Source organism: Lipophrys pholis, assembly GCF_963383615.2.
Source record: "Lipophrys pholis genome assembly, chromosome: 5".
NCBI lineage: Eukaryota > Metazoa > Chordata > Actinopteri > Blenniiformes > Blenniidae > Lipophrys > Lipophrys pholis.
The window spans coordinates 32,780,869-32,806,716 of NC_137628.1; the positions used below are offsets into that span (position 1 = coordinate 32,780,869).

Consider the following 25,848-nt stretch of genomic DNA (forward strand, 5'->3'; position numbering starts at 1 on the left):
TATGCAGAGATTTTATTTTATTTTAATTGACAACGCAGTATGTACACAGTTGTTATGTTTGAAATCAAACCATAATACCATTGAACCTCTGGCATGAAATTACAGGAATGGTCAACATTTAAAATACTTATTTGTTCACAGTTATAGTCATTCTCATTTCTTTCATCAGTAATAATTCTCCATGTATCCTCATTACTTGACTGGTGTGGTTCTGTGTGTCAGAGCCGGTCAGGCGGAGGGGCGAGGAGCTGCTGATGCCTCCACCCTCTGCTGGATGCTCTGGTATCGCAGCAGCTCCTGGCTGGAGACCGACGGCCTGAAGGTTTCCAAGGCAGAGGAGAAGTCTTGGAGGGTGAGGAGGAGGGGGGAGTCCTCGGAGTCCAGACCTGACAGGAAGAAGAACCTTTATCTCCTGGACAGGTGAGTGAGGGTTGGTTATGTTCTCCTCTAATGCTTGTGCAAATGAATTTTAATCAGAGCTGAAGGGCAGGGGAGGATTTTTCCCAGCAGAAATTCCCATAAACAGAAAAAGATGGACAGTATATAAATTATGTTAATCATTAAAATGATGAAATGTTTGAGTAAAAAAACTTCAAATGTAAACATTTAGACATAAAGTATATCAAGAGTTTGGGCCCTGTTTACCGACAACAAATACGAGTATATCTGCAAAACACTTTAGGGGGGGGGCCCGTTTACACGACACTGGTGTTGTGATCCACTGTATCTGCCAAGTTTTTATACCGGCTGCCAAGGTGGAAAGATTCTTTAACGGTCTGGACCCCCCCCCCCCCCCATTGTAAATAGTTTGTTCTGCTCATGCGGCAGTAAACAAACATGGTAGACTTGTAGTGGTTTGACTCACGGCCAGTGGCGGCTGGTGATACATTTCTTAGGTGGGACTCTTCATTATTACTGGAAATGACAGTTAGTCTGAGTTTAGGGAAAACAAAAAGTATACCAGGTATAGAGAAAGATGGAGGGTCACAAGCCATCAGACAAAGCTGAGATACTTGAATTCTTGCGCCAGGAGTGGAATAAAGACTTTAGACTTTGCTTTATTAATCCCTTGGGATGACTGTCAGTGAAATTTGAGTTCCAGCAGCTTAAAAGGAGAGGAGCAGCACACAGAGGATAACAGAGATGAGTTACAGAAAAAAAAAGTAATTCACCTTAACTTAACTAAATATAGAAATGGCAAAAGGAATTACACTCCTAGCAAAATATAGTACAAGAAATATAAGATAATATAACTCTTAACTCTTAATTAGACTCCTAACAAAATATAGTACAAGAAATAGAAAATAATATAAACTCTTAACTAACCTTAATTTAGCTAGATATAGAAATGGCAAAAAGAATAACACTCCTAACAAAATACGGGAGTGAAAGTAGCCGAAAGTTAAATTACTCTGTGGTTACAGAAAGAATTATTAACAAGTATGATCATTTGCAGTGAATAGACCATTAGATTTTGCACAGTTTGCATTATGGGATGTGAGATGGAGGATGATTAGCTGGATAGCGGCTCCTGCTACTTCCCTTCTGTCCTCTGTCCCCTCCTCCCCCCAGTGAGGACTTGTACAGCCTGATGGCCTGAGGGACAAAGGACTTCTTAAGTCTGTTAGTCCCACATTTGGGACGAAGCAGTGTCTCTCTGGACATGCTCCTCTGGTTGTTGATGACGGTGTGCAGAGGGTGTCTGGTATTGTCCAGAATGTCCAGCAGTGTCTTCAGTGTTCTTGCCTCTGCTACCGTCACCAGAGAGTCCAGCTTCATGCCGACTACAGAGCAGTTTGTCCAGTCTGGACGTGTCTTTCTTGGATGTGCTGTCCCCAGCACACCACGGTGTAAAAGAGGACACTGGTCACAACAGACTGATAAAACATCCACAGTAGTTTGCTGCAGATGTTGAATGACGGCAGTGTCCTCAGGAAGGACAGCCTGCTCTGTGTCTTCCTGTACAGGTGGCTGATGTGTGTTGACCAGTCCAGTTTGTTGTCCAGCCACAGTCCCAGGTATTTGTAGGAGTCAACAGCCTCCACCTCCTCTCCCTCCAGTAGGACTGGTCTGGGCTTTGGTCTGGACCTCCCAAAGTCTATGGCCAGCTCCTTCGTCTTGGAGGTGTAGAACTCCAGGTGGTTACTGTGGCACCAGACGGCAAAATCCGCCCCCCAGACTCCGATAGTCCTCCTCTCTGTCCTCCTCTCTGTCCTCCCTCATGCATCCAACGATGGCTGAGTCATCAGCGTACCTCTGAATGTGACACAGCTCTGAGTGGTAACAGAAGTCCGAGGTGTACAGGGTGAAGAGAAGAGGGGCCAGCACTGTGCCCTGGGGGGCTCCAGTGCTGCCGATCACAGTGTCAGACGTGGTGTCTTTCAGCCTGACATACTGTGGCCTGTTGGTAAGGAAGCAGGAGATCCAGGCCACCAGGTAGGGGTCCACTCCCATGGGGTTTAGATTATCCTGGAGCAGGAGGGGCTGGATCGTGTTGAAGGCACTAGAGCAGTCCAGGAAGAGGATCCTAACTGTGCCACTTCCCTTGTCCAGGTGGGAGGGGGCCCGATGTAGAAGGTAGAGGATGGCATCCTCCATACCAACATCTGGCCAGAAACCTGGCTTTACCTGCAATGTCCGCGTTTCTCCATGTTCGGTGGTCATCAGGAAGACCTTGCTTCCCTTCAGTTTCCTCCTTGTTGGAGCAGAGCAATCTTATTTTTTATGTTGGTGAATCTCAGGATGACAGCTGGTGTGTCGTTGTCCTTTCTGGGCAGAGGGTGACGGGCCTCGATAGCGTCCAAGTCCAGTAAAAGGTCTTTGGTCTTGAGGAAGGCTGCCACCTGTTGTTCCATTGAGCAGATCTCCGACTCCTCGGGATCGGCTCCATTCCCAGCGCACACTGCCTTGGCATATGACCGGGGCCTGATCTTCAACCCGGTCACAACAATGTCGTTGATTCTGGAGTACTGCTCCAGATCATCTACCCTCCTTTCCAGGTCCGCGATCTTCTTATCCTTCTCGGCATTTTGTAGGCACAGCTGTTTAACTTCATCCACCGGGAGTAGAAGCTGTTGTTGCTGGCTCTGTATCGCCGAAGTTTCCACGGTGATAAAGTCCAGCGACCTTTTGATTTCAGCAACGTCTTCAGCCGATGATGTGGCGTTTGTGTCATTTTGCAGACCCAGCAGCGATGTGACTCCAGCAGACAGGGAATCGAATGGTTACTTATAACTCCTTATATATTGAATAAGATGGATCGCCAGACCTCTCCCCTATACGTATATAAATGTAGATAAGAAGTTGGAATGGGGTGCAATTTCTAAAGAACTGAGTGGCAGCTTTTGGGTCAGCATTAAGAGCGACCCAGGCCTGTTCATTCTTGGCCTTCCATCAAAATCAGTTGCTTTGGACTCTACCACATTTCAAACTGTGCGACAAAGTGCTGTTATTGGCTAGAAAATGCATCCTGACAAATTGGGTGAAGGATAAACCACCAACCATTACACCCTCATGAAAGGATTACTGCAGTTATGAGAGGCAATGTCAGGTATTTCACATACATGTGGTCTCCCTGTACCCAGCTATTTCCTCAAACAAGTGACTGAACTTGTGATGAGGGGACTGAATGACATAAAGTGGGGAGCTAACCAATAAGCATCCTGCTCCTTTATCATCGTGTGCTCTACTATCAAGATAGTTCAGCTGGCTCTGGGTCTGGTTATCAGGGACTTATTCAGTTTGTCTGCAAAGGATCTTTGAAAAGTGATCACAGAGCATATGATATTGGGCTTTGGGGTGGGGTGGGGGGGCAGCAGCTGGATCTTAACTTGTATTGACATATTACGGTGGCTGTATTTCTTTTTTTTTTCCTTGTTGTTTACCCATTTATTTTCCCTTTCTCTCAACTGCAAATTCATTTAAACAATTAATATACCCTTAGTTTGTTTGTCCTTTCTCTTTTTGTTCTGTAATACAATGACACAATGTACAACTTTGTTCTTTTGTTTATTTGTGAAATCTAAAAAAACAATAAAACTCTGCTTAAAAAAAATACATCAAATGCACTATAAAAGATAGATTAGTGGGAATTGATGAAAATATGTGCAGATTCATGCATGTTTCTTTAATGTGAGACTCAACCATGTGTTTTGTTGCTGCCGACGCTGCTTGTGGGAGAGCACGTTATCGCCTCGCGCATGAATCCTGCCTTCTGAGGCACCTCACCGCTCCATTACCGTTTGTGTGACTTTCCTTTTTCAGACAGTGTAAATACACCATATTGTAAAATTACTAATGCATTAATTTAACTAAATGATTTAAGACTTTTAACCCGTTAACATTTTTCTTATATGAACGCAGTTTTGTTTACTTCCGTTTTACCGGTGCAGCCGCCAATGGGCGCAGCAGCGTGGCCACAGAGCAGCAGAATACCGAGTGGAATAATTTGAAGGCAGAAAGCTTCACTTTATAAAGTGCCAGCTAAAAGGAGACAGAGAAAACTAAAGTGGAAGTCATTGGCAAACATTGTAAAGTCGAATTGAACGACCACAGAAGTAATTCTGCAGAAAAAGAGCAGGTTGACTGAGCAGTAGCCACCAAACTACTAAAGCTGGAGGAAATGCTCTCCCTCTCCCTATGCATTACAAGATTCAGTCTTAAGCAGAACAAAAATGCAATTAATTACAGAAAATTGTGCAATTATTTCATTTTTTTAATGTGTGATTAATTAGGTTTTTTTATTGGTTGAAAGCCCCAAAAAATATTACACATCGTCAAAACAACATTCACCTTAGTATCGTAGACTATATATATCACACACCTCTAAAGTGTGAAGAGAATAACATTTATAGACAGTTTAGGGAGTTCACAGAGAGTTTAGAGTTTAGAGAGTTTTGAAAGAATTTAGAGTACAAAAACTGTTTAAAGAGATTAGAGAGTATATAGAGTATTTAGTATATAGTGTTCAGAGAGTGTAGAGAGAGTTGAGAGTAAGTTCAGAGTGAAGAGAATTTAGAGAGACTTCAGTAAAGGAATGTTTATATATGTCTTATGGTTTCCTATTCATCCCTCTTCTTTTATGAAAGTCGAACCGGAATGGTGTGAGAGGGTCCTAAATTCATGAATTGAACTCGTCCCGACATTCTTAACGATGCATTCTGGCATTAAATTGACGATGGCAGTATGAGTGTGAAATTGAGAAACGGTCAGCATTTGTGTTCTCACCTTGGCTGATGAGAGAAATCTTTCTTTTTATGGCAGCTGTCATGGCATCTGAACACAGAGCGTACAGATCAGCGCCGGTCATCTCTGCAGGACACTGGTTCACCAAATCCTGCAGGTCTACAGCCGGGTCCAGCAGGAACCTGTCGGGACAGATCAGAACCAGCTACATGTTGGTCTCTTTTCATTAATAATGAGGTGAATATCCTCAGGCACGGGTCTGCTCTTACTTTCGGAGTATGGCCTGGAGAACCTGCACCTGAGAGACCCGATCCTTGTTGACTCCAACATAAACCAACTTATCAAACCTGAAGGGACACGAGAGTTTCCAACACATTTCAAAGAGACAAATCTCACCAACTCAACTCAAACTCATTCCACCACAACAAACAACAGCGTCAAGCAATCAATGGCCTCGTTCACACTGCAGGAAAATGCGAGCCAACTCATTGACTCATATCTGACCTGTTTTGTTGCCGTGTGAAAACTCCAATTCTGAAGTTTTCCCTCCAGAGTCAGGCCTCGTTTCTATGTGGTACCAATTCGGATAATTTTCTACATTGACGTGTGACTGACGTCACTGATAAGCTCCGGAGGAAGCGGCTCCGCCAAAATGTTAAAAGCGGTGCTCTCTTTTTCCTCCTCCTTTAGTTCGTCCTGTCTAGATTCTGTCGCTCGTATTTAACAACCACTTGAAAATGGATCTAAAGGCTGACCAGCGTTGCCAGATATGGCAGGTATCCCCCAATTGGGGAGCGAAATTTTCTTAAACTTTAACTTTATTTATTCGGTATATTTGTGTCGTGTTCTTTATTACATATATAATAGTTTTATGGTTTTAACATGATTTCTCCACAGGCTGAGATTTGGGCTGTTTATTGAAGTGTGCGGTTTTAAGTCGTTTGGGCTGGAAACAGTGAGTCACATCTGGCAACCCTGGTGCTGACTGCCGTGGCATCCAGATTTACGTCTGTCAACAGCGTCTTCTGCACATGAGCTCCGGCGCCCGAAACCGTCGGGTCCGATCACGTTCATACGGCAGTCTGTTAGAGGTCGCGTTTACGATCACGCAAATAAATCAGATACCAGCAACAAACTGGAATTGAGCATCAAGACCTGCAGTGTGAACATAGCCAAACAGTGAAAGCTGATCAAAAACACTGGATTGAATATAGCGACACACTGACTGATGTAAAACTTCTAAAGTTGCACTACATCAGTTAAACATGGAACAGGCCATAATGTCCCAATACGACTCGTGGTCAATAAACCATTAAGTGAGTGATGTCTTTGAGGGATTTTTACCAAATAACAACTATTTTCTTTCTGCATTTGGACCAAATTCAACCAAACAACTGTTTTATTTTAACACATGTTCATCCACATTTTCCTCCAGCAGAGTTTCGGTGTTAGCGCTGTAGTTTTTAAGTCATTTTTCTTGATGTTTGATCTTCTGACTTCTGTCCTGTTGTCTCCAGGTTTGACGTCGAAATAATGAAGTGAAATCTGATCTTTTGCAGCAGAACTAATCTGATTTAATATATCGACATGCAGGACATGAATATTACATATAACATTTATCTGACTTCAGCTGTTTGTGAACTGCGTATTGAAGTGTTGATATCAGGAGATATTTGTGATATTTTCTACAGCCTGAACTATGACATGAAGTGGTACTGCAGTGTGTGTGTGTGTGTGTGTGTGTGTGTGTGTGTGTGTGTGTGTGTGTGACCTCTGACCTCCCAGGCCTCAGCAGTGACTGGTCCAGTAGATCAGGACGGTTTGTAGCTCCGATCACGAAGATGCCAGCAGTAAATTGTAACGCGTCGAGCTCCGCCAGCAGCTGAGAAACAACTCTGAGAGGCAGACACACAAACTAGCAGTGAGATGACGTGATGTTAACACAGAAGGACTTTGTTTATTCAAACTTTATTGTCCCTGTGAAAACAAAAGTGGACCTTTGAATGTAAACCATATCATTTCACACAATTTCACGGGATTAAGAATAATTCAAAATTGTGTGAATTATATTAGAAATAAACTTAAATACAGCGGCGGCTGGCCAATAGAGAGCTCCAGGGCGCCAACTCCCTGGGACCAAGGAGGAGATTAAAAAAAATATATATATATATATATATATATATATTAATAAACTGTAATTATCTCGAAATTTGTTTATGCTAACAAACTAACAATGGGCCCTGAACTGTTTCTGCTTCATTTTGTACAGATAATCTTCAATAAAAGAGAGGATTTCTTCATTTCTCTCTTTCTAGTAGTGTGTGTGTGTGTGTGTGTGTGTGTGTGTGTGTGTGTGTGTGTGTGTGTGTGTGTGTGTGTGTGTGTGTGTGTGTGAGAGATGGAAGGAAGTAATTATGTTATTTACTTGGGACAAGGGGTGAGAGTAAATAAGTTTTACTTCTTCTCACTCCTTTTTGAATACTCATCTGACGATGTTTTTTCTTTATTTATTTTTATATTATTATTACTGTTATTCATTTATTTGAGAGGAAAACTTTGTTGTTCATTTTCTTTTTGTTTTTATTGTTTTCGTACCTTATTGGAAATAAACATTTCAATCAATTCTCTGCTGAAGTGGAAGAGCATTCCACAGCTTTGGTTCCAGAGCTTCAAATGCACCATCACCACGGGTTCTGAGCTCGGTGTGTGGGACCATAAGCAGCATTAGTTGGCCAGACCTAAGAGCTCCATTTGGGGCAGATGGGTGAAGGAGGTTGGAGATATAAAACGGTGTTTGACCATGTAATGCTTTAAAAGTTAGTAGTTTAAAACGAACACATAAAGTGATCGTGAGCCAGTGAAGGGAGGAGAGGATGGAGGGATGTGAAGGGAGGAGAGGAATGGTGGGATGTGAAGGGAGGAGAGGACACGGGTGATGTGGGCTCTCCAGGTTGTTCCTGTTAAAAGACAAGCTGCTACATTTTGGACGGTTTGATGGCGGTTTAAAGAAGAACTGATTTAAACAGGTAAAAAGGGCATTACAGTAGTCTGAAGGTGAAGAGATAAAAACATGTAAAATCCTCTCCAGCTCCAGCTTGGACACCGTTCCTTTAAGTTTGGCGAGGTTACGCAGGTGGAAAAAGCAGGAAGGTGTCACCAGGCTGACATGGTGGTCTAGTGACAGAGACTGGTCAAAAGACACACCCAGGTTACGGAGGCAGGGTTTGATATGATAATCTAATGGCCCAGTGTGCTGCCTAATGGGTGGAATCCATTTTGGGGGGCAAGTATAGGAGCCTCTGTTTTGCTAGCATTTGGCTGAAAGTAATTGTCAGTTGTCCAAATTTTAATGGCCTGAAAACAGTCATTTAAAATGGAAAGTTTATCGCTATAAATAATATAATATAAGTGAATGTCATCCGCATACAGATGGTAAGAAATCCCACTAAAACAGCTAATAATCTCACCCAGAGGCAATAAATACAATAAAAATAGTAATGGGCCCAGACAGAGCCCTGAGGTACACCACAGGACAGGGCCTTGAGGTCCACCACAGGACAGAGGGACTGTGTCAGACATGAACTGGCCCAGTGAAACAGACACCCTCCTGTGGGAGAGGTAGGATGAGAACCAGTCCAGTGTAGAACCTGAGATACCCACAAACTGCCTTAGCCTGTCCAGCAGAATACTGTGATCCACAGTGTCAACAGCAGAATACTGTTTTCCACAGTGTCAACAGCAGATTACTCTGATCCACAGTGTCAACAGCAGAATACTGTGATCCACAGTGTCAACAGCAGAGCTGAGGTCCAGAAGTACCAGTACGGAGCATTTCCCATCATCTGCTGCCATCAGTAGGTCATCAGTGACTTTAGTCAGAGCAGATTCAGTGGAGTGAAGTTTACGGTGTGTGACCTCTGTGCTTACAGAGACGAACAAGTGCATGGGCACGTTTGCCTCTCCTCTGGCGCTTCACTGCATGAGCCAAAGTGAGTGGACCTTTGACCAGAATGTAAAATAATTCCACAGAAGAACCAATGAATGTGGGATATAAATTCAAGGGTTGTGGCTCTCAAAATACTGACAAAACACTGAATTAAACAAAACAAGACAGAACAGTGCACACCAACACACCGCAGCAGCCACCATCTTGCTGGTGAGGAGAGTTTAACTACAGTACCTGCAGTCAGACCTTTTTTTTATTTTTTCAATAAACCTGAGTTACAGCCCCTTCACACAGCAGGTCCAGATCCAGGCTGTCCTTCCAGATATTCATCTCTACATTCCATCAATTCACACATTTTATTCATCAGTCAGACCAGTTCCAGATTTCAGTACCTGACACAGTCTCACCTGTCCATCACTCCTCCAGAGTCTCCACTGTGTCCCCGGCTAGGAGCAAGAGAGTCCAGCTCATCGAAGAAGACCACACAGGGGGTTGCTGAGCGGGCTCTGTGGAACACTGAGCACAACACACACACATCAGGACTACACACACACACCAGTACGCCACACGTCAGGCGCTACACGTCAGAACGCTACACATACGTCAGGACGCCACACACCAGGACGCCACACACCAGGACGCACCATGTCAGACGCTACACGTCAAAATGCTACACATACGCCATGACGCACCACGCCATGACGCACCACGTCAGGGCGCTACACGTACGTCAGGGCGCTACACGTACGTCAGGGGCGCTAAAAGTCGGGGCGCTAAAAGTCGGGGCGCTACACGTCAGAACGCTACACGTACATCAGGGTGTTACACATACGTCAGGGCGCTACATGTCACGATGCTACAAGTTAGGATGCTACAAGTTAGGATGCTACACGTAAATCGGGGCACTACACGTACGTCGGGGCGCTGCACGTACGTCAGGACGCTACACGTACGTCAGGTGTGCTACACGTACGTCAGGGGCGCTAAAAGTCGGGGAGCTACACGTCAGAACGCTACACGTACATCAGGGTGTTACACATACGTCAGGGCGCTACATGTCAGGATGCTACAAGTTAGGATGCTACAAGTTAGGATGCTACACGTAAATCGGGGCGCTGCACGTACGTCGGGACGCTACACGTACGTCGGGACGCTACACGTCAGGGCGCTACACGTCAGGGCGCTACACGTCAGGGCGCTACACGTCAGGGCGCTACACGTCAGGGCGCTACACATACGTCAGGACGCTACACACATGCATGAATAATCTTGAGCGCAGGGAGAGAGAGTTTCCTGGTTTATAAAACAGTCAAAGGTTCAATGTGAAATGATGGCAGGAGGTGTGGTGAGATTTCAGTTCAAACAAATGACATTTTACATTCCTGCATCCACTAGAAAGGAAACTAGCAGATCATGGGTTTGCCACCATGAATATTTCCTTTCTCTTCTTCAGCTAAGCTTCATCATTCGCTGAGTGAACATGGTCATTTCGGTTCAGGCGCTATTGTTAATGTTTTCTGCTCTACATTTTTATCCTCATCTCCAAAGATCTCAGTAACACAGTGTTTTACAATGTGATGAACATGATGATTATATAATTCTATTGTTCTCCTGTGTCAGGTCCTCCTCTGACCTCTCAAGGATTTCTATCCTCATGTTCACCATGAAGACACACATACATCAGATCATTTTATGAAAGTGAAAAAAAAGATTCACATACCTTCTCTGATGTTTTCTTCACTCTGACCAACATATTTGTTGATGAGCTCCGGACCTTTAACACTGAAAACGGACACACAGACACATTTAAACCCATCCAGGAAATATAAACTGTCCGTCATAGCAAATCTACTCAAAACAAAAAACTGTTTTTGTGTTGTAGAAATCACACATTGATTTCTACATGCGTGCAGGTCCTCTTCCTTCTGTCAGGTGGCACTCAGCACCACTTCTCCTTACAGCACAAATACAATAAAGACAAACAATCAACAAGGTTCCTGAAGAGGCGAAGAAGATTTGAAGTAAGGAAACAAAACATAACAGGAAATAATGACTTTATATCTTGGAGTTTTCAAAAACAATAATCCAAGCCACACTGAGGTTAAAGCTACCTTTAGAAACCTGTACCTGAGGAAGGTCATGGAGCACTCAGTAGCCACCGCTTTGGCCAGAAGAGTTTTGCCTGTTCCTGGTGGTCCATACAGCAGGACCCCCGTCCGGTTGAGACCGAGAGCCAGGAGCTCAGGATGCTGGAGAGGCAGCTGGATGGTGTCCAGGATCTCTTTCTTCACATGGTGGAGCCCCCCAACATCGTCCCACCGCACGCTGGGAATCTGCTCACACACAGAACAAACCAGCAGCTGTGTCAATGTTACGAGAACAGAATCTAATAAAACTATCAACTATTTTATCTACTCCATTTTATATGAGTGGTCTCCAGCTCCCACAGGTCACTAGTCACTAGTCTCTGGCTCCTCGATGCCCCGGTACCCTTGCCCCTCATTACTCCAGCAGCCTGGACCTCTGTGCCCCGAACCCTTCCAACAGGTCGGCTCTTCCCTTGTTTTTGAGAGACAGTAGATGTGTCTTCATTCACACTCTCACTCACTCACTGTCCTTCTGTCCAGCACATCGACAGTTTGCATTGAAAAACGAATGCCCCAACGTTGCACCGTCACTGCTCTGACTTCAAGAAGATTTGAAAATAAGGTGTTAAGAAGAAAAGGTTTGGGTTATTTTTCTCTTTCTGTGGTATTGTGGGCTTTGGTCTGCAGCACCGGAGGGTCCCAGAAATCTATATCATCTTTGCTGCAGCAGGAAAGAGGAGACATTTCCTATTCCATGGACATTTTCATCTATTTTAAGTTTGTTTAGAAAAATACTTTTAATCTAAATTTGTTTTATCAGATCAGGAGGAAGCCTCAGGAGGGTCATCAGAATCTTAGACTAGCTTAAGATCTCTGACGTCCTGAAGAGAACTGTGCACCAGAGGATTAGTGAATTCGACTTAGACTCAGTGTGATGCTGATTGTTACAAGTTTGAATTAAAGCACTGACATGTGGTAGCTGAATGAATGAAATGTGAGCTGAGAGGTACAGGTCGCAGCTGTACAACAAATCCAAAACCAGGCAGCGCTTTCACATCTTCACTCGGGTGGAGCTAATCGTTGTAGTTGTTGTGGTGTCACCTTTGGGGCTCCGATGGCCTTAGACTGGGCGTGCTGGAGAATCTCCAAGGCAGAAATGAAGTCCTGGTTCAGGATCGTGACCCCGCTGCAGCACAGGTGGTCCTGCGTCTGTCCACCACTGCACAAGAGTGATATACGTCAGTGTTCACTTGTCAGACGAACCTTAATGTTCTCCTGACGTTTAATCACTTATTTCAACTCCTAATGAATGAAAACTCTTTTTGTGCTCTTCATCTTCTTCCATTGCGCTCACTGACTTTATCTTTTTTAGCAGCTTGACAGTTATAATCTCAGCTGCATTGATCACTGTCAGATTATAATGTGAGCTGGGATCGGCTCCAGCGCCCTGTGATCCTGAACAAGATAAGGGATTGGAGACAGATGGATGGATGGAAGGAGATTAAAATAATCCTCAAAACTACTCCTGGGAAACGATTACTTTGATTATCGAGACACTTTTCTCCAGGTGATCACTGCATTATTACTGTTATCTGGATGTTAGGGAGGTTTTAACTTCTTAGTGGGATACAAACTGGATCCGATTATGCTTACTGAAATTTAAAAGACTAAGAAGAGCACGTACCTTTTCCTTAGACCCCTGAATATTAGACGATCAGTATTGAGTCAGAAGTGAGGGTCTTACACTGCCAGTCAAAGGTTTGGACAGACCTACTCATTTATTGTTTTTTCTTTATTTTCAGGACTATTTACATTGTAGATTCTCTCTGAAGGCAACAACACTATGAATGAACACATGGGAATATGTAGTAAACGAAAGAAAATGAAATAACTCAAGAAATGTTCTATATTTTAGAATCTTCAAACTAGCCACCCCCTTTGCGTTGTTGACAAACCCTCAGGCTTCATGAGCTTCATGAGGTCGTCACCTGAAATGGTTCTACATACAGCTCGGCCTCGTCAGGGTTCATTTGTGAAATTTCTTGCTTCTGTTGGGATTTATTGTTGGTTATTAGCATTAAATTACTGTAAGTAATAGATTACTGAAAGTGATAAATCACTGGAAGTAATTTATGAAAAAGTTTAATCATTAATGGAAGTAAACTGTCATTTAGTCATTAACAACTCCTAAAGTAATTGAGTAAGTACTTAAAGTTAATAAATTATCCCCCCAAAAATGTATTAATGAAAAATGATTAATTTAAATAAATTGGTTAAATAACCAATTTATTCAAATGAATAATTTGAAGCTCCTCCTAAATGTGAAAAATACCAAACATTGTGTGCATGTGTACCAAAGTCTTTCTTTACAGTGAGAAGGGACCCACAGAGCAACAGCTGTCCAGATGACGTCTTCAGGGAGGCCAGAATGAAAGGGCTTTTTTTGCACGTCTTTCCTGGACATTGCATAGACGTCCTGTCTGGACATCATATAAACGTCCAAACAAGAAGTCTGGATGACGTGACACAGTCGAAATGTTTTTTAAAATATGATACCACCTGGGATTGAACTCAAACCTCTTTCATAACAAGTCTGATTCCTAACCCACCATCAAACAGTGCACTTGTGTTTGTCAATCCTGACAATCACTTTGTAAACCTGTCACTTATATATGACAGACTCAAAACAGTATTGTGACTGAACCTGTGCCCGACATAACATCGATTCATAATACTTTTTTGAGCTTGTCATATATGAGTGACACTCAATTTATTGTCAGGATTGACATAAGCACAAGTGCACTGTTGGTCCAGTACAGGGGTGGGGAACCCTGGTCCTCGAGGGCTGCAGTCCTGCATGTTGTCCATGTCTCCCTGCTCAAGCACACCTGAGTTATCATGATGAGGCTCTGCAGAAAGCTTGATATCGAGCCAATAACTGCTGTCAGCTGTGTTGATGTGAGGACACATTGAAAACACGCAGGACTGCGGCTCTCGGGGACCAGGGTTCCCCACCCCTGGTCAAGTGGTTAGGAATCATACCCGTCATGAAAGAGGTTTGGGTTCAATCCCAGGTGGTGTCACTTCTGAGTGTGTCTTCATCACAAGTTTATTTCATAATGAGTTTGGAAGTTGGACGTAGATGTCCAAAACCAGTTCAATAGTTTGTTCTTATTAGTTTGAAGGTCACGGAAGGAAATATGGAGGTTAGTGACTCTGGCCACATATTCCATAACGGGTTCAAAGTTAGACAGGTGGTTTGTGTTGGAGCCCTCTTTAAACCTTTACAAAACAGAATTAATAATAATAATAACTTGCGATATACTGATGTGTCCTTTAAAAGGAACTGCTGGGGTTGTGTCTGGACCCCCAGTCCCTCTTGGTGTGAGGTGTAAAAAGGTCAGAGTTCATCAGTCTGGAGAAACATACCTGGTGTGGACGAGTCTCTTGCAGGCAGCTCTGCCAGCCTCCACAAGCAGAGCTCTCAGATCTCCCAAAACAAAACCCTGTGAAGAGAATACGTAGAGGGTCACAAAGGGTCCCCTGGTAAAGTCTGCTGCTCCTGGTAGAACCAAGTGTAGTCTGGAGACTGAGCACAGCGTGCGGGTTGACGCACCGCGCTCAGAGTGGACAGTCTGTCCAGGCTCACGTCTCTGCCCACATGCAGGTCTCGGCTCAGGCTGAGCAGGACGGCACGCCGCTGCTCCTCGCTTAGACTCTCCGGGGCCACCTGGTGGACGAACGCAGACACAACACCTGCTGACAGGTGACGGGATCGGCACACCGTCGCCACGACGACCACACTGAAACACAAACAACCAAGCTCAACTGAGGGGGGGGGTCTGCAGCTCCCCCTAGGATAACCAAAGCACCACCAACACATTTGTTTTTCTTTAAGTGGTTTATTTAGATTTTTTTATGTGTGAAGATTATAATTTGTTGCCTGATTAATTAATAAATACAATTAAAACATGTACTTTTTTTTTTTTTACTAAAAAGCAGTGTAATGTGATTCAGCCCATCGGTGCAGCACAAGCATTCACCTTTGAACTTCCTGTTATTACCAGGGTATTTTTCCTGGTGACTGCGTAACTTACTAACAGTAATGAAACATGGAGCACCTTTCACCTTTTAGTGCCACAATCACTGATGCCTTCACTCTAAACCAGGGGTCTCAAACTCGCAACTCCAGTGGCTCACATGGCATAAGTGTAAACATTCAGTTTCACAATGTGATATCTGTTGTTGTTCAGAGCATGAACTTAACAAGACTTGTGGGCTGTAAGCACAGAGAGTCAGATGTTTCACCATATCTAAATAGAAGCAGATCAATTGACAACCACTTCCCTATTACTACAAGCAGTTACAGATGAGCTCAATGAGTAGATATTTAATATTGCACATACTGCAAACAAGATAAGCTGTTATTTTGACACTAACCAATGTGAAAACCATGGCAGGAGGACACCCCACACAAAACCCTCTTCTCTCCTGGTTGTCCACCCACAACTAATAAACCAAACTAAACTAGATGAACTAAGCTACAAGAACACAACACGATCATGACCAACACTACAAACCTAATATAACCCCCAATAATTACATCTAAAACACGTGTTGGTAATAGTTGTGTTGTGTTTTTGTTGCTTTGTTCATGAAGTTAGTTAATTCATCTAGTTTAGTTTGGTTCATTTGTTGTGAGAGGACAACCAGGAGTGAAGAGGGTTTTGTGTGGGGGGGCCTCCTGCCATGGTGCTGTTCGTTTGGCCTGTTTGGCCGGGGCTTTGGCGGTGGAAAGACAAAAAACTAGCACCTGGTTCTTTCCAGTGGAAAAGCCCCTTCTAAGATCAAGCTCCCCCATAGCACCAGCAGGAAAAGAAATCTGGCGCCACCACTGAATGTTATCGGCAGCAAAGTACAGAAAAAGATATGTGAAATACTTTGAAACTCATGGAGACTAATGTGAATATATTATGAAATATTTCTTTCTGTTTTCAAATGAGGTACTGGACATTAGCCTTGCTGTAATGTTAGCAATGAATTAGCATTGTATAGCATGTGTACTGACGACTAAAACAAATCTAAGGCATTGAAACCCCGACAGCTCCATCCTCTGGTCTGTGAACTATTTAATCTCCAGTAACATTAATCTGGATGTCCTGAATTGTTCTGAGCTCAGTCAGAGATCCAGTGTGATGACAAACACCGTCACACACAGACTGTAGTTCAGAAATGGAATGAATTCATTATTCTGTTCTATGTGGTCATGACGTGTCACTGACCACTAGATTTTAAATGACCACCTCTATTTAGGAGTACCGAAACAAAGTAAGTCCATCCCTGACCTGGAGGGGGCACTGCGGAGCAGCAGGCCTAAGGCAGCCTGGACCCTGCCGTCCTCCTCAGCAGCGGTTCTGGACTGGGTAAGAAGCTGCAGGTTCCTGAGCAGCAGGATGCAGGGCTTCAGGGCGGAGGCCCGCTCAAACACACGCTTCAGCCTGGACTCAGTGGCTGCAGGAGTGTCTGCACACACACTCACACACTCCACCTGCAGAGACAACGATCAGACCACACTTCAACAAGCTGCACTACGGTTGGGCGGTAACACAGTAATAAGGTATCCTGCACCACCTGACAATAGCAACTGTATCAGTTTCACTACCATCATTAAATTAATAAATAAATAAATCTGCAGTTTTAATGATGAAATAATAAGTGTGAGAAGGTGACATTCCCTTCTCACTGTGAACTTACTTTTTCACACATGCACACAGAGTGTTTGGTGTTTCCATCTAAGAACTATGAGGTGGGGGTGCTTGTGAATATTGGGAGTTTGTGTTGGGAGGGGTTGTGCCGTCACGTCACCCACACTGGGGTGGGTGGGGCCGGAGTGTGCACACATTTTGCCACAAAACAGACTGAGACTAAACATCCTGGGTCTGTAGTGAGGTAACAACTACACCCGAGATCATGCTGCCTCACAATTCCTTGCAGTGACATTTAAAGGAACCCGCTCAGGTAAACTCAGGATGACTGAAAAAGGAGCAGATCATGTAAGTTACCAAAGCAATAATCTGCCTAGAACAACTTGAAATCATCTAGAACCCAGATTAACTTTTTGTAGTTCATTTTCAGAAACTTGTAGTTCTTTCCCCACCATGACAGACGTCACTAACTAGAGCCGCCGTCGCTTTATTATGACGTCATTAAGTGAAAGTCTGACTGCCTCACCACCGTGATCTCCTTTACTAACTCCTTTAGGAAGCCTCCTAACACCTTTAACTCCTTTAGGAAGCCTCCTAACACTTTTACTAACTCCTTTAGGAAGCCTCCTAACTCCTTTAGGAAGCCTCCTAACACCTTTCACTAGCTCCTTTAGGAAGCCTCCTAACTCCTTTAGGAAGCCTCCTAACACCTTTAACTCCTTTAGGAAGTCTCCTAACACCTTTCACTAACTCCTTTAGGAAGCCTCCTAACACCTTTCACTAGCTCCTTTAGGAAGCCTCCTAACACCTTTAACTCCTTTAGGAAGTCTCCTAACACCTTTCACTAACTCCTTTAGGAAGCCTCCTAACACCTTTCACTAACTCCTTTAGGAAGCCTCCTAACTCCTTTCCTTAACCCGAGACATCATCCAGGGGGTTAAGGTAAGGTAAAGTCGATAGATAAGGAGTTAGGAGGGACTTTTCGGACGTACCCTCTGTCTGCCAGCTTGCTGTGAGGCTGGGAGTTCATGTTTTTGTGAACTTTTGTAAAAAGAACGTTTAAAATAAACCTAATTAAATTTTTGAAACGCCGACTACCACCTCATCCTTTCCTCATCCTCTCAACCACAACCAGGCCAAACACATCCCGACTTCTTCATCACTTATGTATTTGTAATTGAGTTGTCGATTTAATACAGTTACAATTGTAGAACCAATAGTAGGATATATTGTTTAAGGAGATGACAGTTGAAAAAGGTTTTGGATGTGACGGCTCAGAAGTGAGAAAGACTTAAAGCAACACACCAAGTCAGTTGGTCTCAAATAAGATGCTCGATGTCCAGTACGAGCTGCCGGGATGGAAATACTTATCCAAGTCAGCCACTCCAGATTTAAATAATAAAGTTAGAAAACGGACATGGCATGACACCATTAATGTAGCTGACTGATCCACACCATCACACCTGAGTGGAAACTTGAATCTTCATGACTACAGACAACTTATTTTCCTGAAAGTTTTGATTTGAGTTGAAGTTTTTATTTCAAACATGGAAAAAAATTAAACCACACACAAAAAAAAAGACCCAACAAAAAAAGGAGTAGGAAGAAGACGTAGACGTCTTAAGGCCCCTGCATCCTCCCTTTTTGAACCCATAAGAACAAGAAGAAAATTCGGCAGTGACGTCAGCCAGCAGCAGAAAAAAAAGCTTTTTCTGCAGGACTGTTCATACTCCGATAAGAAGCTCCCGAACTCGCAGGCCACGCCCCCTCATAACAGGCCACGCCCCCTCGCAGCAGCCACACGTCTGTGATGCGGAGGTTAAACTTTTCAACTGCACATTTTATTTCTCGCCTCCAGAGCTTTCAGAAATACATTTCACTGAACTTTTTCAGTAATAAAAGAGAGTTGTTGGTCCGGTATTAACTCCAGGAGCTGACGGCTGTTCGTGATGCGTTCAGGTGCATCATGTAAAAGTCTTCACTCCGACATGTTAACGAGCTGCGGCGCTCGTACAGTAGCGAGGTTACAAGCTAAATATGATTAAAATATGACTGATAGTCCTGAGCGAACTAGAACACGCATGAGCAGCACACGGCAGAGCAGAAGTTTCGGCAGAGCGGCTCCTACATAGTTCGGCCAGGGTGGTTGGAACAGCCGAAACTAATTCCTTCGGCCAGAAGGAGCTGGAAGAAGGAAATGACGTCATTTTGTTCGGCAGGACCTGCAGTGCCGAACTTTCGTCTTGTTCTTATGGAGGATGAAGAGGCCTTTACAGCAAACAATCTTGCGGCTTTGCTCAACACGTGCTTCACGACTGGCAACTTGTTGAGAATCAACGGTTTTCAGTTCAGTGCCAAAGGCAAAACAGCAGCACACCATGGGACAAGGCTACGGTAGTGTCAGGGCCTTTCACACTGATGGCAGCTGAAGAGTTAACTTCTCTAAACTCAAACTGAACTGGGACAATCAGAGTCTCACAACACACACACACACACACACACACACACACACACACACACACACACACACACACACACACACACACACACACACACACACACACACACACACACACACACACACACACACACACACACACACACACACACACACACACACACACACACACACACACACACACACACACACACACACACACACACACACACACACACACACACACACACACACACACACACACACACACACACACACACACACACACACACACACACCAGCAGTCCCACCTTCATCAGATGGAGGTTGAGCCTGCAGCTGGCTGCTCGGACCACGGTGGTCTTCCCACTGCCCATGGGCCCGTGCAGGAGGATGGTGCAGCTGGACAGTGAGCTGCTGGAGCACAGACACCACTGCTATCACTGCCTGCTGGCACTTTAGTACCATTTCTAGCACTTAAAGCAGTTATTGCATTTCATCATTCATCCATTTTCTCTCTTGATTTCAGCTGATTTGTCAGTTTTTAATTCATTAATTCAGTTTTAATTAAATTAATTAATCACACTTTATTTATACCCTTATGCAAATTTCTTTACCGAATTAACTCCATTGGGAGCAGTCACACAGAGGTGGAGCCACTGCAGAGGGGCTGAAATAAGAGATCCTCTGCGTAGATAGAAAAGCGAGTTAAAGAACAAGAGATCTCTGGAGATCCACAGACACCCAGTCCTGTCAGAGGATACTCACTTTGATTTATTATGTCTGACGTAATCTCTCTTTAACAATAATGGTGGAAACAATGACTCAAAGCTCTGCAGGATTTACAGGATTGGGGCGGCTGTGGCTCGGTTGGTTAGGTGGTCTTCCTCTGATCGCAAGGTCAAGGGTTCGACGTCAAGGTGCCATTGAGCAAAGCACTGAACCTCAAACTGCTTTCAGCGGTTGGATAGAGCGCCGCAGCATTAAAGAAATTCCCCCGGCATTAATAAAATTATTTGATTCATCTTCCGTTTTAAGTTTCCAGAGGAGCCTTCAGTTCAGAGCTATTCCATGTTTTCTAAGTGAGCTCGGAGCTCTCCAGTACTTTAATCAGACACATACTAATCAGCCAGCTCTGCACAGTGCAGTAAACGTATATTTAGCTTAAATACCTCTGACAAGCAGCGATTTGGTGTTTAGTGTGAAGATAATCATCGTCTGCTCCCTGTTGGTGAGTGAAGTTAACTCAAAGCCCCGACAAGACAGAAAAGCGCCCAGGTGATTTACTTGTGATGCAGGTGAGGTGAGATGATGCTGCTGATGAGCTCCACAGGCTTGTTGAGGCCGACAGCAGACAGAGTGGTGTATGGACACGCTCCCTCCAGACAGCAGCAGGGGACACGACTGCTGGTGGACGCTCCCTGAGGAACACATGACGACAGTGAGAACCAGCGACGGAGCTGCATCATCACCTTCAACACTGACACCAAAGAAAATTCATCTGGACTCACAAAACATGTTCAAACATTAAAATAAAGAGAACACGGCCCAGAAGGTATAGTTTTGTTTTACATGTACAGAAGAGCAGGTCTTTGCATTTAAGACATTTTATTAGAATTTTAGCAGTTTCACTTTTTATTGTCCTTTCTGCAGCTATATAAATATATTTATATCTCAGCAAGCAGCTGAAAGCATCCTCAACATGACAGGAAGTCTTATTTTTATTGGTGGTATTTGCACTGATCTGCTCTTTCGATCACAAGATTCTACAAAGAGGGGGTCAATTAAAAATATGTACATGTTCATGTGTTTAATAATGAGATATGAGAAGCAGTGGTGAAAGCTCACGCTGTACAGTGATGTGTGATCCGTGTCCACCAGGAGAGCTCTTCCTCCCCTCGTACCTGCCGACTGACACACCTTCTCCACCCTGAAGAATCGAACCGAGCACCTGACGGAGGTCACAGCATCAACACAAAACTACTCATTCATTTCATGTAAAAGACATATAGAATTATTTCACTATTTGATTATTTCATTGCCTAAATGTGCCAAAATAAAATAAATAAATACACCATTAAATAATGAAATGTATGATAACTTAATTGAAGTTGAAGTTAAATACATAAATGTGTCAATCAATTGAAATATGAATTCATTTTATGTAAAAAACAAAAGACCCCATTTAATTATTTCACTATTTAATTAATGATTCCATGGTCCGGTGTTGCACTGCTTCATGAATTCATTCTATCTGTCAAACTCGCTCATCAAACTCAGTGGGCTTGTGCCCACTCTAGTGCTTCTCTGTGTGAACTTTGATCAGGGCTTTAGCTGTGGTTTAAAGAACTGGCGCATGATGTTGGGACTGTGTGGGTACCTATGGATGGCCTCAGAGTTTTCCTCCAGCAGGTCTGGATGGCTTCCAACTGGAACTGTGAGGACATCTCCCTGTAAGATCAGCCTGCACACATTGACCAGGAGGATTATGAACTGAAACAGGAGGTAACAAGACTTGGAACATATTTACTTTGTGATGTTTATCACTTATATGCAGAAAAACCTGCTGAACTGCAGCTCAGGGCCTTTTAACGTGTTTGGGCCTTTTGTTTCCATGTAAACAAAGCAACAAGTCACTGAAAACGATTATATCTGACAATTCCAACCAAAGTGGGGAGAGATGTGGAAAAACTCGTAAAAATGAGACTTCATGTGGACACTCAGGGTGAGACGGAGGTTAACATCACAGTATGAGACAGAAGGCTGTTCACTCACACATGGTCCATCATGTGGAGAAGCAGAGGAGAAGGAACCCTCGAAGGTCAGCAGTTTTATGTCATCTTTTCCTCCCACCCAGACCAAGGGTTGCCTGTCAATGTCGTCACCGCCAGTTTTAAAACAGGAAGTAATTTGTGCTATTTGTTGTTTCTTATTTTCCAGGAATGTGATTAGCTGGCATGGCTTCACGTTTCTGGTTACACTGTCGCCTAGAGGTTTGGCATACTCATAGCAGTTCCTCAAGGGTTATATTAGACAAATTTCACCTTCTAGAGGTTCTCCAGCAGTACTACTCGTCCCCATACCTGGACTGACGTCCCAGAAGTGAAGACAGTCTGTCCTCTCTGTCCCTGGCTTGTTTCACGTTTTAAAAAGTGTGTTGCTCCAACCAGCCAATCAGGAATCAAACCCTATATAGTGTCATCGGGGGTTTAGCCAATCCCAATCAAGGTAGGCCCTCCCTTCGACTCCTCCTACAATTAGGCAACTCTGCTCTGGCACATGGCACCACGAGAGGAAGTACTTCCTCCTCTTCCCAATATGGGCATGTGTGGGCGGAGCCAGTCCAGCTCACACAGACACAGCAGATTCTGAATGCAGCTCCTATGATCCAATATTCAAATGAGGAAAATCAAGGAGGAGCTAGAAACTTAGAATACTGAAGGTTTCTGGACCGACCAGACCAAGTGGATTTTTGTTTTTTTCAACAATCTGGTGTAAACCATGTTACTTTTGAAAAGGTAGCGGGGGGAAATATCCCTTTTTGTAAATACTCGGCTGTGTGTAAACGTGGCCTTGGATCTTGGATCAGCTGACCTCGGTGTGCTGAAGTACTCAGCCAGCAGGAGGTCACAGCAGCTCAGGTGGTTGTATAGTGGAGAGATGACCGGCTGAATGTGGAGCTCACTGGCATGTGGAGGAGAAACTGAACGACAGAAACTGTCAGAGCTCCGACCGTCTGATCCCCCAGGAGCCTGTTTACACCTCTGGCACAACACAAATGAACACGGTTAGACATTTTAATGTTAGTTGTGCACTAGTTCTTATGTCTGCTGTGTAAAAGGTGTGTGTACGTGTTTTCAAACACCTTCATCTTCAGCGTGCAGCTCTTCACAGGGATCATTTCTCCCGCAGTCAAATTGAACCACAGAGTGGGTGATATGAAAGCCACATCATCCTGGACCTCCAGCTCTAGATTCAAGTCCACCACTCGTACGCAGGCCGGCCGCTCTCTGACTTCTGTGTCAGCTGAGGTCGCTCTGCGCACCTCAGCTGGCCCCCCCAGCTTCACCCACTCCCGGTCAAACAGTCCCAGTTTAAGAAGCAGCAGTTTACTCATAAACACACAGTTGTCTGTGTCCACAGATTGACCATGCTGGTCTCTGGACCACCGCTGAGTGTTCACCATCCGTACCTCTGCCCTGCATTCCAGATGCTGCAGCAGGCCGGGCTGCCCTGAGCGCAGGAGGGGCCCACTGTCCAGTAGAGAGCGCCCTCTGCCCAAGCTGTCTGAGTCCTGAGCGAAGTCTGACACACATAGTCTGAGCAGTCTGCAGAGCGTTGGCAGCGCTGAAGGGTTCACACAGTCCGAGCAGTCAGTCAGAACCAGGGAGGTGTCCACAGTGATCCTCCCCTGGGTCACTGGGCTGCACTCTAGTACCAGCAGCTCCTGTAGCACACATGGAAGAACAAACACACTGCCATCAAATACATGTATGTAATCTCCTAGATTAAAGCCCAAAGAATTTAGAGCATCTCTGTGGAGCTGGTGAGACTTGAAAACCTAACAGAGGGATAGAGAAACTTATTAAATCTGCTTTCAAACAACAGCCAGAACATTCTGTCCGTCTTCTGCGTCCGTTATGTGTGTAATTTGGTACATTTCCATTGTAACAGCTCTAATGTGCTATGTGGGCATGTCAACATCAGTAAAAACATTCTAACAATGGTTCAGCTGTCACTCATAGGATCCATTCTCACCTTCAATATCACATCCTGGTACAACTTCTTCACCAGCAAACAGAAAATAAAACTATCCCGCATCACTGACCAAGCCAGCAAAATAAGTGGCTCAAGACAAACTCCACTGTCTCACCTGTAACAGCGCTCTGTGATCAGGGAAGCCATCCTGATCACAGAGGAACCCTCCACCCCCTCCATCACTCACCCTCCTCTCACCAGCAGAAGATACAAAGTCCCACTGGCCAGAAAAACAATCTACAAAACATCCTTCATTCCATCTGCAGACACAGCCCTCAACAGCAGAGGAAACATAATTCCAAGAACTTAAACAACTTACAGCCGGTCCTTTCCCTTCTTCTCCCTTATTTTAAGTAATAATGTTGTAATATTGTCCTTTATGAGTATTTTTGTTCTTAATGCCTTTTATGTTTGTGCGTGTTATGCAATTTTGAGCCCTGTCAAAGACAAATTGACACCCTTGGGTAAGACAATAAAAATGCTATCTATCTATCTATCTAATTGAGCCAAACACAACAGGAGGCTTCAGTCACAGTTCTGTGGGCTGCAGTATGAACTCTTTTATTTTTACAGATAGGACACAAAAACTGTGTGTCAGTCTGAAAAGCTGATGGTCACTGTCACACAGAACAGCCTCCTAAAGGTCAGCAGACGTAAAGCCAGTTGGCCTGAAGACCATCTTGTTCCCCTGATTTCTACTTTCTTCAACATGTTCAGGAGTGTTCATACGAAACATTGCTCTCACAGGTCATCACCGAGGCTGACGCAAAGTTCAAATGTTACAAGGCTCTGTGTGTGTGTGTGTGTGTGTGTGTGTGTGTGTGTGTGTGTGTGTGTGTGTGTGTGTGTGTGTGTGTGTGTGTGTGTGTGTGTGTGTGTGTGTGTGTGTGTGTGTGTGTGTGTGTGTGTGTGTGAAGTTCGGATGGTCACCTTTCATATAGGTGTAGGATTATTATTGGTGGTGTTTGTGCTCATTTTGAGTCGGATGTGAAATCCCTGCCTGTAATTCCACCAAGATTGAGGAGCAGTTGTCCGGATTATGAGACTCTGCAGTAAGAATGGAATTAATTAATTAAGTGAACTTTCTTCATTCGGTTGTGTTTTTATTGACATGTGAGGCTGAACGTGCTCGAAAAAGAAACTCAAAAGGAATACACCTGAGCGGTGGCTCTACTGGATATAATGGAATAGACAGCTCGATGCAGAAAAGAGGCATTCACCTGTGATGGATCTTCTCCGAGCAGCAGCGGTTCTCCCTGCCGGGCCAGCAGGCACCGTCCCGGGCCACAGGAATCCAGAAGCCCGCTGACAGGCTGCTCCGCTCCGGCCCAACGGAGGCTGGGCCTGCCGCGGATCCCCAGCACCACTCTGTGCAAGTTGACCGGCTTCAAAGCTCGGATAGTGCCGATGCAGCCGCCCTGCAAGAAGCCGTGGTGCCGCACGAAGGTCCGGCTGGTGAAGAGCCGGACCCGGGGACTGGACTCCGGCTCGTCTGCGCCGCAGTCCGACGCCTCCTCCGCAGTGATCGGGAGGACGAGCAGTAAAATACCCGCTCTTCCGGAGCCATGAGGGGTGAAGAGGAGGGTTGGTGGGTCATCGTGAGTCTTAAAAATTGAATCCCAGTGACATTTGAAAATTAAAACATTCATAGGATTTATGTTGGAAGGAAAGTTCTCCAGAAAGCTCAACTCCACCGGCGCTGCCATCTTTCTTCTTCTTCTCCCAGTCTGC

The 25,848-nt window shown here is 44.5% G+C and overlaps 1 protein-coding gene across 2 annotated transcripts; it reads right to left on the reverse strand.

The window, feature by feature from the left end:
- Window positions 1-25,848, reverse strand: pex6 (peroxisomal biogenesis factor 6). 2 transcript variants are annotated; one of them, XM_080462965.1, is made up of 18 exons: window positions 25,338-25,848; window positions 23,225-23,806; window positions 22,954-23,123; window positions 21,740-21,823; window positions 21,208-21,310; window positions 20,647-20,780; window positions 19,671-19,776; window positions 16,563-16,765; window positions 14,834-15,020; window positions 14,647-14,723; window positions 12,319-12,436; window positions 11,258-11,463; window positions 10,851-10,912; window positions 9,538-9,646; window positions 6,963-7,079; window positions 5,454-5,531; window positions 5,227-5,366; window positions 1-386 (listed from the first exon to the last, which is right to left on the reverse strand). In XM_080462965.1, the coding sequence occupies exons 1-18, from the start codon at window positions 25,821-25,823 to the stop codon at window positions 229-231; spliced, it is 3,120 nt and encodes a 1,039-aa protein (XP_080319091.1). In that variant the 5' UTR covers window positions 25,824-25,848; the 3' UTR covers window positions 1-228. The 2 variants fall into 2 exon arrangements, with proteins under 2 accessions (XP_080319091.1, XP_080319092.1); XM_080462966.1 differs by having other exon boundaries at window positions 2-386; window positions 19,671-19,773.